This window comes from Toxotes jaculatrix, chromosome 5, assembly GCF_017976425.1.
Source record: "Toxotes jaculatrix isolate fToxJac2 chromosome 5, fToxJac2.pri, whole genome shotgun sequence".
NCBI classification, from domain to species: domain Eukaryota; kingdom Metazoa; phylum Chordata; class Actinopteri; family Toxotidae; genus Toxotes; species Toxotes jaculatrix.
The window spans coordinates 23768208-23783239 of NC_054398.1; the positions used below are offsets into that span (position 1 = coordinate 23768208).

The following is a 15032-nucleotide window of genomic DNA, read 5'->3' on the forward strand; positions in this document are numbered from 1 at the left end:
CACAATAAATTCATAATAGTGGATCATAATATCAGTAAAATCTAATGAATATGATTTCATTAAAAACTAATAAATAAATGCATGAATGCATGTATAACCTGGTGCTGTTTGTCTCTTTTCTAACTCTGTTGCAGTAGCATTTTTGAGTTTCATTTTTGCATTTTTCTGGTAAACAGTTGCTTACATTTGCTTTGATAGTGACACAACAAAACACAGGACACGTTTTCATTTGTTTATTCAACACTTTCTTCTCCTTCAGTGCAAAATTTATCACATTTACTTGAATTCAGTAGAAGAAGCTGAATCATCTGTTTTCTTGGGGCTTGGGGTTTTCTCCAATGCGATATTTCGGATCCAGCCCACAGCTCTGCCCAAACCCCAAACTCTACCTTCACTCTTGGGCGACTCCGTGGTGGCTTCCCCAAAGCCAGAGGTGGGGCTGAAGGAGGGCGTGGGGGGTGGAGTCAGGGGCATGTGGTTCGCCTCACTGTGCGTATTCCAGGTGAAGGTGAAGCTGGAGGTGGGAGTGGCTTCTGGGGTCACTGGGGGAGTGTTTGTGTCGTCTTCTCCATCATTCCATCGGTTCAGGTCTAATGGTAGGCTTGAACATCTGCGTAGAGGTGATTCCCTGTAAAAGCATAAAGCTCCATCTTATTTAGAGGGTTAGCCAGTTGTTTCTGGGAAGCAACATATAATGTGTGAACCAATGAAACTGAGGAACATCGCTGGACAAGAGACATGATCTTGACATCATATACCTGTCAGTGTCCTCCACCCTGTCCTTCGCAGCTTGTCTGTATATGTCTTCAGCCATGCCATAGAGCCAGCTCAAGTCCTTGGGCACATCTGGGATCCAATCCACCAGTCTGGAAGGATTAATTACAGTCTCAAGTTAACACTTATAATTAGCAGTGGCGGAGATACTCAAATCCCTCAAATAAAAGATGTCTATGTTCTAGATTTTACTTGAGTGAAAGAGTAACAAATGATAAGATTTTCAGTATGAAAAGTTCTAATTGTGAAGAAATGTTGGGTTTCAGGGATTTTCAGTTAGAATATAATTCCTTTTAGTTTTTTTTTTTTTTTTTATTACTGAGGCAACAAGCACAGGATTGAAAAATGACTCCAAGCTTCTTAGACAGTAGTTTCGTTGTGGTATTATAACAGTTTAAACACAGGCTCTTACCTCTTGGCTACAGAGTAGGGCGACACAACAGGCAGAGTGCGGGGAATCTTCAGGTATGAAGTCACTTTCTTTGGCAGGTACTCGGTCATGTGTGACAGCAAACCACCGGCGGTATGTGATTCTCTACAGGCCTCACACAACGCTGACACAAATACAGTGAAATACAAACATTACATATTAGGTTTTACTGAATTAAATCTATTGAACTGCCACAGACGGCCACATTCTCACAACCACGTCAGCCCATATTTCAGTTACTATACTTACCCTTTCTGATGTCGACTGGCAGGTTCTCTATCAGTTGAGGATCCAGCCAAAAATGCTCTTCCTGAGGAAATTTCAATCCGTTCTGCTGGACGTTCTCATTGGACTCTTTGCCTTCAGCCTGCCTCTTCAGCAACTCACAACAAGCAGGTCTGGGAGAGTCTGTCTCCAAACTTCTCAGTGGACTATCACTGCTGATCAGATCTGTGATGGGTATTTAAATTAAGAAAAGAAAAACTGCAATAAGAGAGCACTGGATTACCCGCAGTATCTGGCAGCGGTCACTGTGTTTTTCTTTTCTTCCTCACCTTCTGTTTACTTGAATGTTCAACAATTGTTGTGACAAAATGTCCTTACTGTTCTCTTGCAGGAAGCGGAGAGCATCTATGTAGCCATTCTGGCAGATTTCAGACATTGCCTGTAAAGTCCAGGAGTGCTTGATGAGGATGCAAGATAGGTCTACTTAATCTACATAATATTACAGGGGTTCACTGTCCATTAGTGAGCCCTAACACCTCGTCTGTGCTCACAGATATCCCATGTTGAAAAACATGAGCAAAATAGTTGCATGACACAGTGCGCTAATAATCAGTATCATTACCAGTGCGTGACTTGATCATCCAGGTTTTGAATCATGGAGCTTCTGTGTCTCACCTCAGGCTCTGGTGGGAAGAAGGTGCTGGTCACTCTGTACATGTTCTCTGAGTTGACCTGGATGCTGACGTTGTTGAATCGCACTTCATGGAAGTTCAGCGTGCTCCCTCGGGGGCAGATGTCACTCTCACCGGCGTACGCAGAAAACGTTACTGTGTTTCTCAGGTGGCATCGAGGCAGGTTGTCGCTGACGGCGCCATCAACATAATGCTAAGTGGAAAAGGAGGCAGTTGATCAGTAGGTGCAGCGTGTTTCCATTGTTTATGAATATGTAAGATTTTGCAGTGACTCAATTCAACAAAAACTTGGCTCTGTTATACCAGTTTTGGTTTGTCTGTTCCCTTGTCTAAAGGAAAACTGGTCACCATCAGAAGATGAGCTGTGGCGTTGACCAACTGAGTGAAGTTCACCATAAGCATCCCCATGTAAGAGACAACTTTGCAAATCACAGCTAAAGTTTAACAGCTTTCTGGTTTACTCACCACACCACGGTAAGTTGGTGGAATAACACCACAGTAGAAAGGGACGAAGCAGCTGCATATGAGTACCTGGAAAAAGCACATTCAGTTTCACTGCATGTTGGTTACTGAGGGACAAACATCTTGTGCAGATAAATAAAAATAATGGAGCGATGATGGTGAACATGAAAACAAAACAAAATAAAAATAATTGCAACACTTTGTTTAACTCCTCTCTGCCACCTCTGACACAACAGCAGAATAATTCCTCCAGTTCTGATCAAGGAAGGTTGCTCAGTTTCTCAAGAAACTGCTCCCATACCAGCCCCCACATTCTCCTCCTCCATTTCCTCAAATTTCATAACCCATCTTTCCAGTCAGCTTTTCACAATCTGAAAAAACGATGATGTATGATTGTAGAGCCTCTCCACATTTTAACTTTTTGCAGTGTCTTGTTGGTAATTAAGAAACTGAACTGTCTCTTGACTTCATAAGAGTTTATTCTGGATAAAATGTTCAGCTTGACTCCAAATCTGTAGAATATACCTGTATGAGCTCCTCTCTGCTGTTGAACTCCGACACAAGTACGTTCTTCCCATCGGACACTCTGGTCAGGGACACACACAACCTCCCTGAGGCTCGCACATGGGCGTCCTCTGGAAGGTTTCCCAGCAGGGAGTCCTGCACTATCTTCAGCAGGTTGAAAGCTGGGTGCAGGGGCCCCAGTTTGTGCTTCCTGGCCTCTTTGGCCATGAACATCAAATTAGCACAACATTTTTCTGCACAGAGAAACACAGTAATGACAAAAGTGACTTTGCCAACAAAGGTCTTCAAAGTTAGATTACCTCCTTTTATTTGAAATGTATCAGCTTTTCTAATGTAGACTGTTGGTCACTGATACCAAATGTTGAATAAAACTATATAGCAGTATTCTCTTAAGTGTAAGGACTTTGTGTTTTTGAATTCACAAATGCCAGAGGTGTCAAAATAAGATGCAAACGTTCCACAGCTCAAATTTTCAGCAGAGGCTTTCTCTCAGGCCTCGATTATATTATATGATTATATAAATGAGGCCTAAGGTCTCGATTATATAATCAGAGGAATTCGCGGACGCGCACACGCACGGACGTGGACGCCACGGGCGCGTAGTTGCGTGGAGTCTGCGCACTTGAGGCCACAGCGAACAGGTGGGTTCACGGAACCTCGCGAACACCTTCTGATGACGAAATTTACATCACTCGGACCCCAGCAGACCCTCGTGTACGCGGCGGAAACAAACAAACAAAGAAGCACAGCAGTAAACAATGCCAAGCTGTGCTGAGTGTGGGTACAGGCAGTCATATCTCATGAAGTGGACACACTGAGGCATGGTGTCATGGAGGTGACAGAGGGAAGTCCTTATGGAAATGCAATTACAAAAATCAGTATCTCATTATACTTTGTGGCATTGACATTAGAGTTTTATCAAAGTACAATGCTGCTCAGTGCAACAAATCTGTGCCAAATAATATAATAAAATATGATGATTTAAATGACATCTTAATTAGTGCTCCTCGAACCTAGTACATTTGTTTGTTACCAACAGTCAAAATTTTTTAAAATGTACTTTGATCTGCAGAGAAGTGACCAACGACTCACCAAGGGGGATTCCAATAGTGAGAACAGCAGCCATCAAAGCACCTGCAGAGGCTCCATAGATTTTAGAGGCGTCTTGTATGAAGCGAGGGAACCGTTCGAGGATACAGCTGGTGGCACCGACATAGTAAATCCCCATAAAACCGCAGCCTGCAAAGGAGATGCTCCATTCTTTCTTCAAATCAAACATCTTCTCAGGTGTCTCTCAACCAGCAGAGTCTGGACTGTGAAAATCCACCAAAGAAACTAACTCCTCTGAATGTCAACGTGCTGAAATGTCAGAATAAAATTATGGGGATCACTATCAACTGCCACCTTCACACCACCTGCAGACAACATTCAAAGGTGAAGAGGTAGCCAACTGTTGCAATTTTGTCTCATTAGGAGCTATTTTCCTATTGGCTGTTAAAGGTCACATGGGTGTTGAGCGAGGACGCAATCACTGTCAGCAACCTTTTTATTTCTGCTCGGGCTTCGGTGTTGTTTCTCACACAACTTCGCGTTTACAGACTTTTAGATACATTTTTAATTTCTTGAAATGAGCATTCCGGTAGTGGACTTCGGTGCATACAGCCTGAATGAGAGAGATGTTTCCGACCAGCTGCTGCACAACTTGAGCAAAGAGCTGAAAACGGCTTTTACAGAAGTTGGTTTTGTATTTCTGAAGAACACGGGGATTACTCAGGAGGAGGTGAGGCCAGCAAATTAATACACATTATCAGTGAGTTTGTTTAAAGTGCTTAAAGTGAAACATGCGCCTCTGCTCCTGCTGTGTGTGTGTGTTTGCATAGGTGGACCATGTTATGGATGTGTCCAAGAAATTCTTCCTGCAGCCAGATGAAGTGAAGCAGCCCTTCAGCAGGAAAAGCTTCGCCAACAACCCTAACCATGGCTGGGTGTCTCTGGAGACTGAGAGGTAGGATTTCAGAAAATGAACACAATGCTTCTTATCTGCACAATTTACTGGTTTTTAATACACATAACTGCTTTTCAGTTTGAATCCACGTCGACCTGGAGACTTAAAGGAGGCATTCAATGCTGCTTCACTTCACCCTGACATAGTAATGTTTCACTATCAAAGTCTGATTTCATTTAAACCAAATTTAAGGCTTATCAAAACGTTTATGTAAATAAATAAATAAATGAATGAATTTATGAGATAAATTACAATTATCAATATCAGCCTCAGAAATCTAAAATTGGTGCGGCTCTAATGTTATTCCCTTCTGTTGCAGAAATGGCCATCGTCAGAGGCTGTAAAGGGGTTCCAGGAGATCCAGACCTCTTTCTTCCTGCGCTGTAAAGAGCTGAGCCTGCGGGTGCTGAGGGTGATGGCCCACAGTCTGGGTCTGGACCCGGAGGTGTTCCTGAGTGCGCACCGTTTAATAGGAAGTATGTGCAAATCATCACACGCACTGCTTTCACTCTACCGTAGTACAGACTGATGCCTGAGTGTCCCAAAGACAGTCACTGAGAACACCAACAAATCGTCTTCATGGAAAACAGAAAACAAACTCCATACATACCACAGGTCTCTGTCAAGAATGCAGTTGTGAACAAAAGTTTGGGGAAATAATACATTACAGTGCTGTTGTGTCTCTTGTAGCTGACGAGAACGGCACAACGCTGCGATCTCTGTACTACCCACCCGTGGACAGTGAGAAAGCAAAGGAGGGTCAGCTGCGATGTGGAGAGCATTCAGACTATGGCAGCATCACCCTGTTGTTCCAGAGCTCTGAAGGTCTGCAGGTAATAATACTCACATGCCCACCTCTCTGGATGCAAGACAAATGAACTGAAACCTTCAGACTACTTCAGGCAACGTGTTTCACCTCTGTTTTTGTTCAATTTAATCATATAACACAGGCGTTATGGTCTCACCTTAAACTGTCTCTGTAAAATCAAGGTTTCTGAACTGAACTCCTAGATTCTTTTTCCCACTATCAGAGAAATCTCCATGCTTCTAATCCACCTCAATCCTCAGGTCCGTAGACGTTCAGGTGAATTCATCTGTGCTCCCAGTGTCCCCGGAGCCGTCCTCATCAACATCGCGGACCTGATGCAGCGCTGGACCAGCGACCAGTTTGTCTCTGTGGTGAGTTAAGAAGAATTTTTTTGTCTATAATCAGACTTTGTCATGATGAAGGTATAAGAAAGGAACAAAAATGTTTATGTGAGGCTAAACAAGCACAGAGATTTATATTCTCACTTCTCTTCAAGTCTTATTTTGAAGATATCAGCCCATGAAGTACCTAGAAATCTTTGTACATGGAAAAGTAAACACTTTTGATTTTAATCCCGGCTCCAGCTGCCCTGCAAACGACATCTGATCCTTCTGTAATTTAATAATCAACATAGTTAGTATGTTGATTTTAATGCTAGCGGTAAAAGAGTGCTGCAAGAAATTTTTCCGTACTTTTCACAAATCTGAACTTCACAAATGTAAATATTCGTGATGCCATGGCATATAAAAAGAATGCCATGAGCCACAACTTGACTATCAGTTCAACAGGGAACACAGAAAGGATTGTGTTAGGTAATGGTAATAATGTGAGGTATATGTTTATATAATGAGGAATGAATGCCTCTTCCAGCAGTTGTTCCTTGTTCCTCAGCTCCACAGGGTTTTGCTGCCCCCTGCTGGAGACTCCAGCACACGTCAGTCTCTGGCTTTCTTTGTCCAGCCCGATGATGAGGCTCTGATCACCTGCTGTGACGGCTCCAACAAGTACCCTCCAGTCACAGCTGGTGAATACCTCATAGAGCGCTTCAATGACTCGTACGGACGAAGCTGAATTTCTGTCCATGAATTGTGTCACACGTGGCTGCTGATCATGTACATGCATGTTGTTAACAAAGGACCTAGGGACATTTTTTTAAATCAGTGTTAATCTTGTCAAAAAGATGACTATTTCACTTTGGATACCATAATGTTTTTACATTTCTAATTGTGGTTTGAATATGATTGTGTGTTTGTGTGTGCAAATGTGTATGACAAAAAGGAGCACAACTCAAAACTGCAAGCTCATTCACTTTATTGTCCACATTCAAACCTTGTACAACGGTTTTATGAATTTATTACACAGGACTTTGGGTGGTGGACAGATTTAACTGCTTTAAAGAAAGAGACATAAAAAAATAAATAAGAGGAGACCTGCAGACAGGTACACCGGGATCCACAGACATGGCTGACACATTTGCTTTTTAAAAAGGGACATAAAAATATACCTGTACCTCAATTCCTCAAAAAAAAAATCTGTCTTTGTGTCCTTATTCTGTCTCTCTTCTTTTTTATTAGGCTAAAATTAAGGTTGTTTTGAAGTCAGTTATTGACCACGTGACTCTGTTTCATTGACAGTGTTGTAAAGACTAAATTATTCTGTTACGAAAAAAGACACAGATTCCCAGACACTCACAATCACTGACACACATGCACACACTGTAAACAACCACTGTAGAACCGTGAACAGTCACTTTAACATCAGCACAATTAGATTAAATTAAAATATTTAAATATATATGTAGCTTCATATGTAAATGTTAAATATGTAAATATGTTCTTCAATCATCTGGTCTAAAGGAGACAATAGCTAGAAAATACAACTGAAGGAATATGTATTTTGTGTTGGTGTGTGTGTGTGTGTTGGTTTTTTTTTTTTGCTCAGTATGTATGGAAGAGTTTCACTTCACACGATCTCAACTATTAGAAAAACCTGCTCTTAGAAAATGATGGCTGATGTTGAAGAGAACTGCGTGCAGTTTAAAGTCCTCTTCAAAACTTTTAAAACCAGAGCTGGAGGATAAATCATTGGAAATATTGACTTCTTAAACCTAAATGCAGTATTATATTTTAAAATGAGGCCTTAATACAAATGTGAAAATGAACATGGTGAAAAGCAAGTTCAAGTCTTATAAAAACAGAATTTTAACTCTTCTAAGAAAAGATGAAGAAAATTAAACATTTCAGATAAGACCATTTCATTCATTTGCCAAGAGTCCTACAAAAACTAAAGTTGCATTTATAACATTCATTTTCCTCTGAAATAATAGGCTTTCTTCACTTGAAAAAATAAATAATATTCAAAGTTGTTGAGACAGTGACAATGAACTACAGTGTACACTAAACAAAACACTCACTGATCGGGCCAAAAGCCCTCCCCATTTCACCCCTAAGCACTTCCCATGGAGAACAGAGTCCTTGTTTTGATAAAAACATCAAAATGACAAAAACAAAAGGGTCGATTGTCCACATCGAAAACTGGACCAGCTCCACATTTTAAGTCTGGTTTATGCGGCCGAATGGACCGACCTGACCAACAGGGGGGATGGCATAGCGGGCCCTAAATCTGAAGCCTGAAATCACATTTTCTTATGTGCTCTTAACATTTAGGCATCGTTTTGTCAAGTGGCGTTTTGAAAATCCAAAACAATAAGAGAAAATTGAAATCATTGAAAGGCAAACGCACACACAAATTCTCACTGGCATTCATACAACACGCAGAGCGGTGAGGCCTGCTAAGAGTGTCCTGGCACTGGTACATCTTGCTGCTGGTGACCAGGGGGCAGTGGCTGATTGTTTCCTGGAACGACAGGTGCTGGTTCACCTTCACCTACAGGAGAGTCACATTCAGCATAAGTTGACTGCATTTGATAACCACGAAGCTGATGATGATGAAAGGCTAATGAAAGTGATACTTACCTCTGACCTCAACTTTTGCGCTTTGGGCTTTTAGCCTTTCCATTTCCTCTACTGCCTGAGCAGAGAAAGAACAAGAGAAAATGTTAGAGCATCACAAAATAAGAGGGAACCTCTGCTCCGTTTATTCACATGAATATTTTGTCTTCTGTATGTCAGACTCTAGATTATAGATTGTCAGTGCAACAATCACAACAGTGATTGTGTCAGTGCAGCTCACCAGTGCTGTTACATGGAAGTAAATATTTCACATGCCACCAAATCATGCATATCAATCAGAAATGATTTTATTATTAGAGCTATTGGTTTCTGTGTTGGTATTACTCAATCTATTGCACTTGTTAAGCAACTGCACCCTACTGAGGATAGAAATCCTGATTGTATTTCATCTTTATAATATTTTAGTTTAGTTTTTTAGTTCACCTGCTGTAGCCCCACCCTCTGAGCGTTAAGTTCTTCTTGTTTCCTTTCGAGCTCCTCCCTCTGTTTCTGCAGCTCGGCCGACTTCTTGTTGATGTCGCTCTCCTCGTTGGCCAGCTGCCGTTCATACTCCCTCAGCTCCTCCTCAGTGTAAATGGGGTTCTGATCCAGAGTCTGTGGAGACAGGAGAGGTGCGTGGGGCAGGGAATGATCACATGTAATGAAATATCAGACTGTATCAGACTCTTGTATAAACTCGAGCTCTTACCTCCCACTCGTCTTTTTCGAGGAACTCCTCCTTCTTAGTGGCCGCCATGAACTCGCTCAGTGACACGAGTCTGTCCTTATTGGTGTCCACCTTAACATCAACACAGGAAGCTGCTTTAATCAGCATCAGTGCCAATACACATGTTCACGATTAGTTATTGGATTATTTGAAATCCCTGCTAAAGCATCACTGTTTTCCACTGCTGTTACTGTTTAGTACAACACGTTTTTCCCCATTTCACTCCAAGGTCATTTCTGTGTAGGATGATTGTATATATTGTTTGTGGGCATAAACAGTGCTGATCATTACTGCATTTATTATAAACAACAAAAAAACCCCTCCATATCTGCTCTGTTGCTGTGGTGGCTCACCTCGTTCATAACATGCTCTCTCATTCGCAGTCTCTCCTCTTCCATCTCAACCATATCGTCTTCTTCATTTTCAGGGTTGTACACCTTCTCCAGCTTGAAGACACATCCACAGAAACGTCACCTAAAAGGCTCCGTTACATTGTAGCAGGAAGAACCAGGACGGATAGACATAAATATAAATACCTCTTTAGTGAAGAGAGCTTCAAGCTCAGTCTCATCGAAGAACCCATCTCCATTACTGTCTGCAACACAAAACAAATGACTGGAATCAACAGATGATTTCATCCATGATGAGGGATGTAGAAACACGTTTCAGTGCTAGATTCAGAACTGGCCACATGTCTCAGAGAGATAACAGCGGAAACCTTTGATAATGTACAAGAGATATCCTTGGCTTTTTCGAGACAAATATGTTGTCTGTAGTTACCGTGCATTTTGAAAAAAGTCTTGGGATCAAAGTCTTCTGGGTCCAAACCATCTGCCTCCTGCCACACCTCCTTCAGCTGGTCTTCACTGCCCTGCACAGCAAAATCCTGTCAGGTTTCTCGAACAGTGTTGTTCACTACAGTCCAAATAATTCCTCCATCTAATAACTCAGATTATAACGAAGAATAGAAAATGTAATAATTGAAAATTGTGCTTACTGCTACTTAACCAAATAAGTTCAATTTCTGCTGTATTTTGATTAACAGAGTTACAGCAGGAGACTTACAGGATGATTAACTTTGGGATGTTCGGCGTGTTTCTTCTTCATCTCCTCATAATGCTGCTCTTCCTTCTTGCGGTCCTCCTCATTCATGTTCTTCAGACGTTCCCTCCTCTCATGCTCCTTCATCATCTCGTATCTCTTGAACTCATCGTGGCGGTCCTTGTCAAAGTTCTCCAGGTCTTTGGTCGCCTACAAATGACAACAAAAAAGTTGAGAAGGGTAATTCGTACCTGGATCGCACAGCTCGTATCTGCACACCTTTCTGGAGCTGATTCATTCTGTCCAAAACAAGAGACGCAATCAGATCTGCTCCATGGAGGACAAAGCAAACTGCTTGGCTAAGTGAATTTCAATTTCATAGCTCACCCAGTGCCCCAGGCAGGACGCTGGATCAATTAAAAACATGCTCTTCATGTTTAGCTCATGCAGTGAAAATTACACAGATTGTTCAGTGCTGATATGCTTCACTATGTCTGGCTGTTGATCAAGTACTAATACACCTTTGTTCTGCCCTACAAAGTCGCTCAGCAGCAGTAATGGCCTGGGCAGTAAAACAGAGAAAAGACGGCAAAGTTTATCTGATATTCTAACAAATGATTTGTTGGTTCAGTGGTGGACTGATTTTTTGATATGGAATCTTAAAACCAGCCGTTTGCCTTTGTAGGACTGAAGCATGGGTAATTACAAATCCATTCTGATTACTGATGCTGTGTCTTGGATATTATTAATACACGTGATTGTCCTAAAATGGCAAAGTTCAGTCTGTTCCTTGTGATCATTATACGTTGGATCTACTGTTTTAGACTGCTTTTTTTCTAGTAATTTGAAGGTAAATATTTTATAGCCCTGCACCTGGAATAGAGTATAAGTATAAGGAAATGTTTAGAGAGTTGATAATTGTTAAGTGTCAAATGAAAGCCACACCAACAAAGCAAACACTCATCTACCAGTATTGTACACTGACTTCCCCTTTGTTTTTTCTGAATTCACAGGAAACACGTTGTTCTCTCAAAACCAATGAATAGTGTTCTCTAACAAATTACATAAAGCTGTGAATGTCTGCAAGTTATTACATCTAAAATCAAAAGAGCCCGGACTAGTTGACAGATATGTCAGCGGTCCAGAGAAACACGGCTCACTGTAGGAAACCTGTAATTCTCTATAGGCTCATCCATGCTAATGATAGTAAAAACAGGAGGCAAGGTGCTCTTTACTGTGATTATAGGTATGACTGTGATGCAATTACACATAAGCAACAGCAAGACAGTAGAAGAACGTGGTCACTAAAAACACAAGAAAAAGAAAAAAACACTAACTCCAATAAAGTTCAGAAATGTGCATATGAAATAACCTAAAACTGTTTTTTCACTGAACTGGATGAGGGGAGAGGGAGCCACAACTACAGCTGCTGTGTAAAATGTATTCATTAATATCTACTATAGTTGAGATCTATTTAGTGAACATTGTTCAGATGTTTTCACACACTGTGCTTGTACCGATTTGATGAGGCGATCCAGGTCCTCAACCTCAAATGTGTCTGGGTTCATGTGGTTGAGGTGCTCAAACTGTCTAAGCAGGGCCTGATGGTCCACTGTCCGGCCTGCAAGGAAAGGAATAATGAAACCTTTTATTAAACTGTAAAGCAGTTAGAGCAAGTTTTTTTAAACGGTGAAACTGATCCTTCACTTATTTTAAACTGCATTTACAAAAACTTCAGACTGAACGATTGTGTCATTCATATCTTTCCCATGTGTTTTCCAAAAATATTTTGTGCTTCAGCAGTTCTTTAGTGAACTGACACACAGCCAGAGGCCAGTACAGGCTTTGTTTACTTAAGCTTCAGATCAAATTTACTTTGGAAAAGAGTTCAGAGTGAGAGTGAGTGTAAATGTATTTCTAATCATCATGTAAAGGCATATCTGTGTTTGTATTTAATCTAACTCCATCTCTCTGACACATCCTGTCCAACTTGCCATAACGTCTCTGACCAGTATGTTTTTTAAGTGTTGATTTCAACCTGTACTTCTGTTCTTTATTTACACTTGAATTAATGTTGATGTATTCTTTATCTAATTTCACAACCTTTCATTCAGCAGCTCACAGTGGCCAGTACAAGTTACTTTCAGCTGACACAGACAGTGTGTGTTCCTGTGTCTGACAATGACCCAGCTGCTGACTTACAAAACGTCTTGTGCAACGTCAAGAAGCACAAGTTTGTCAGTGACACATCAGCAATATTGTATATGCAGAATACTTCCCATTCCCACCCTGGAGGTCGTGTTTGGCTTTGATGAGCATCCGCAGCCTGTTCATCTCCTCCCTCTTCAACTCATCCAACTTTGTCCGAAAATTGTGATGGACAAAGTCCAGCTCTTTGGAAAGTTTGCCTTGCTGCAAGAACAAAATCAACATGACATGTCAATAAAATGCTTACAAAATAATGGGGCTGTTTAGTGAGTGTGCCGACGTACCTTGATGTCGTCCATGTTGGCATTTTTGAGCTTCTCTCTAAAGTGGGGGTCTTTCTCGAGGTACTCAATGACTTCCCTGAGGTAACGGTCATAGTGCAGCCCAGTTTCCTGAAGCATAAACCAAAGCACACATCAGCGTTTGTTGTTAAAGGACTAAAATGTACATTTAACTTGTTAATATTTAACTTGATTTAGGGCCATTAGGGATTTTTTTTAGGTCACTTAACTCTTACAAATGAATGGTGGTAACATCTAATTCACCCTGACATCGTCCTTGTTTGTTTTGAGCAAATACTCTACAATACACTAAATTTAAAATTTTCTGACAAACGTTTACCCACAAGCAAGTGTATTTTTCATGTGCAATAGCTCTGTGTGAGATGGCCCCCTGCTTTGGAAGACAGAGTGGTATATGTTGAAATTAGCGATATGATTTAAATGAGATATCCCTGTATTTGACACTGCCCATCTGACTCACAGCACTCTGTGGTGGCTCCAGCTCCTCCTCGTGAGGCTTTTCTTTGGTCTTGTCCACATTGATAGGCACTGACTGGATACACAGCCACAAACTCAGCAGAACCAGCCCACAGCGGGCCAAGGCTTTACCCCTCACCATCTGATTAGGTACATGAAATAAGAAATAGAAAAGTTCATTGGGTACGATGTTACATGAAGATGGTACATCTCTCTTAGAGCTTTTTAATCAAACTGAATTTGTTCTTCAGGCCTATGAGTCCCGTGTCTTTTCAAAAGACAACACCCTCAGTTTCTCAACCATTGCAAAAGGGGCACAAGCCACAACTTCACCTGGAGACGACGTGGGATGAGATTATGCAAGTTAGTCTTAATCTCAAAAGCATCGCCCCCAGCACAAGCAAAGGACTGTGCAACACACGTGTTTGGTGGACAACGAGATCGAGCTTACTTTAAATCAGTTCCTCTGCCAGAGCTTCATACCGTTAAACCTGTTACACATGATTCATAACAAACACATAGGCTATAGGTGTCATTTAAAGAACAGGTTGTTTATAGTGAGGATGGCATCTTTCATGATCCTATAGATGGAGATAAGATGCAAAACAAGCCTTAGCATTCATAGTAAATTTCAATGATAAACACGGTTTATGTAAAATAACACTTGTAAATCGACACTTACTTCGAGCTTCTGTTTTTCCTCTTCACCGCGCTTTGACCGTTTAGTTGTCCTAAACGGAGCTGCCTCAGCTTCACTACAGCTTGTTTACAGCTGTCATCCACTACCAATATAAGCCTCCTATGGTCACAACCTACAGGAAAAAAAAAGGCTGTGTTCACCATGGCAACGCCCCGCCTTCGCCGCCTCTTATTGGGTAGAAAAAGTGAATTTTCTTTGCAAAACAGTCGCGTTGAGAGCTGATTGGACGCTCCACCTGTCAATCAGTGTAATCAAACTGCTAACCCGTAGCTTAAGGTGCGTTGAGCCAAACCGTACGTGGCGTTCAGTCAACTGCCGGCGAGGGCGGAGTTAGTGTTTAGTGTAAGAAAGCGCAACACTAGGTGCTTAAATCTGGATTACTTGTATTTAAAAATATGTTTGTACGTGACAACACATGTACACATTATAATTGAAATTATAATTGCAATTAATGGAATACATTAGGTGAAACTTGGATCATGCCCCTGATTTCCAAGTGACGTGGGAAAAAAATAAAATCTTGATCAATCAATATATTTACAGAGAGGTGTTTCTGTTATTCAGCCTACCCGCGCTGACAAAATAACAGAAACACCTCTCTGTATGATGCAACACAGTTTACCTGCACCACAAACTACATCCCCCACAATGACCATGAAGATGAATCAACACCTCTCTAAAACAGTTTCAGCACAAACTGAACATTATAACCGTCATGAAGGTAGG

The 15032-nt window shown here is 41.3% G+C and overlaps 3 protein-coding genes across 4 annotated transcripts; 1 reads left to right on the forward strand and 2 right to left on the reverse strand.

Moving 5' to 3' along the window:
- Window positions 1–276: 276 nt before the first annotated feature.
- Window positions 277–4500, reverse strand: LOC121182235 (patatin-like phospholipase domain-containing protein 2). The gene is made up of 9 exons (XM_041038632.1): window positions 4201–4500; window positions 3109–3341; window positions 2587–2652; window positions 2105–2314; window positions 1808–1868; window positions 1454–1654; window positions 1187–1328; window positions 759–866; window positions 277–628 (listed from the first exon to the last, which is right to left on the reverse strand). The coding sequence occupies exons 1-9, from the start codon at window positions 4385–4387 to the stop codon at window positions 277–279; spliced, it is 1560 nt and encodes a 519-aa protein (XP_040894566.1). The 5' UTR covers window positions 4388–4500.
- Window positions 4501–4675: 175 nt separating this feature from the next.
- On the forward strand, window positions 4676–7224 carry si:dkey-10o6.2 (uncharacterized protein LOC100124608 homolog). Its single transcript, XM_041038945.1, has 7 exons — window positions 4676–4888; window positions 4989–5113; window positions 5192–5258; window positions 5433–5589; window positions 5804–5946; window positions 6182–6292; window positions 6813–7224. The coding sequence occupies exons 1-7, from the start codon at window positions 4736–4738 to the stop codon at window positions 6990–6992; spliced, it is 936 nt and encodes a 311-aa protein (XP_040894879.1). The 5' UTR covers window positions 4676–4735; the 3' UTR covers window positions 6993–7224.
- On the reverse strand, window positions 7216–14408 carry nucb2b (nucleobindin 2b). 2 transcript variants are annotated; one of them, XM_041038943.1, is made up of 13 exons: window positions 14289–14408; window positions 13611–13748; window positions 13133–13240; window positions 12929–13052; window positions 12158–12261; window positions 10665–10850; window positions 10380–10470; window positions 10136–10194; window positions 9953–10045; window positions 9582–9671; window positions 9317–9487; window positions 8897–8951; window positions 7216–8807 (listed from the first exon to the last, which is right to left on the reverse strand). In XM_041038943.1, exons 2-13 carry the CDS (start codon window positions 13746–13748, stop codon window positions 8713–8715), a joined length of 1314 nt encoding a protein of 437 aa, XP_040894877.1. In that variant the 5' UTR covers window positions 14289–14408; the 3' UTR covers window positions 7216–8712. The 2 variants fall into 2 exon arrangements, with proteins under 2 accessions (XP_040894877.1, XP_040894876.1); XM_041038942.1 differs by having other exon boundaries at window positions 12920–13052.
- Between the last annotated feature and the right edge of the window lie 624 nt (window positions 14409–15032).

What these genes read in the sequence shown, in the direction of transcription:
- si:dkey-10o6.2 (XM_041038945.1), top strand. Translation starts at nt 4,736, where the DNA reads ATGAGCATTCCGGTAGTGGACTTCGGTGCATACAGCCTGAATGAGAGA. An exon ending in CGGGGATTACTCAGGAGGAG is followed by an intron (nt 4,889 to 4,988) that starts GTGAGGCCAGCA and finishes GTGTTTGCATAG; the next exon opens with GTGGACCATGTTATGGATGT. An exon ending in GCGACCAGTTTGTCTCTGTG is followed by an intron (nt 6,293 to 6,812) that starts GTGAGTTAAGAA and finishes CTTGTTCCTCAG; the next exon opens with CTCCACAGGGTTTTGCTGCC.
- LOC121182235 (XM_041038632.1), bottom strand. Translation starts at nt 4,387, where the DNA reads ATGTTTGATTTGAAGAAAGAATGGAGCATCTCCTTTGCAGGCTGCGGT. An exon ending in GCAGAGAGGAGCTCATACAG is followed by an intron (nt 2,653 to 3,108) that starts GTATATTCTACA and finishes TGCTTTTTCCAG; the next exon opens with GTACTCATATGCAGCTGCTT. An exon ending in TCTTCCCACCAGAGCCTGAG is followed by an intron (nt 1,869 to 2,104) that starts GTGAGACACAGA and finishes TGGACTTTACAG; the next exon opens with GCAATGTCTGAAATCTGCCA.
- nucb2b (XM_041038942.1), bottom strand. Translation starts at nt 13,748, where the DNA reads ATGGTGAGGGGTAAAGCCTTGGCCCGCTGTGGGCTGGTTCTGCTGAGT. An exon ending in TGGATCGCCTCATCAAATCG is followed by an intron (nt 10,851 to 12,157) that starts GTACAAGCACAG and finishes TGTCATTTGTAG; the next exon opens with GCGACCAAAGACCTGGAGAA. An exon ending in AAGCTCTCTTCACTAAAGAG is followed by an intron (nt 10,046 to 10,135) that starts GTATTTATATTT and finishes TGTGTCTTCAAG; the next exon opens with CTGGAGAAGGTGTACAACCC.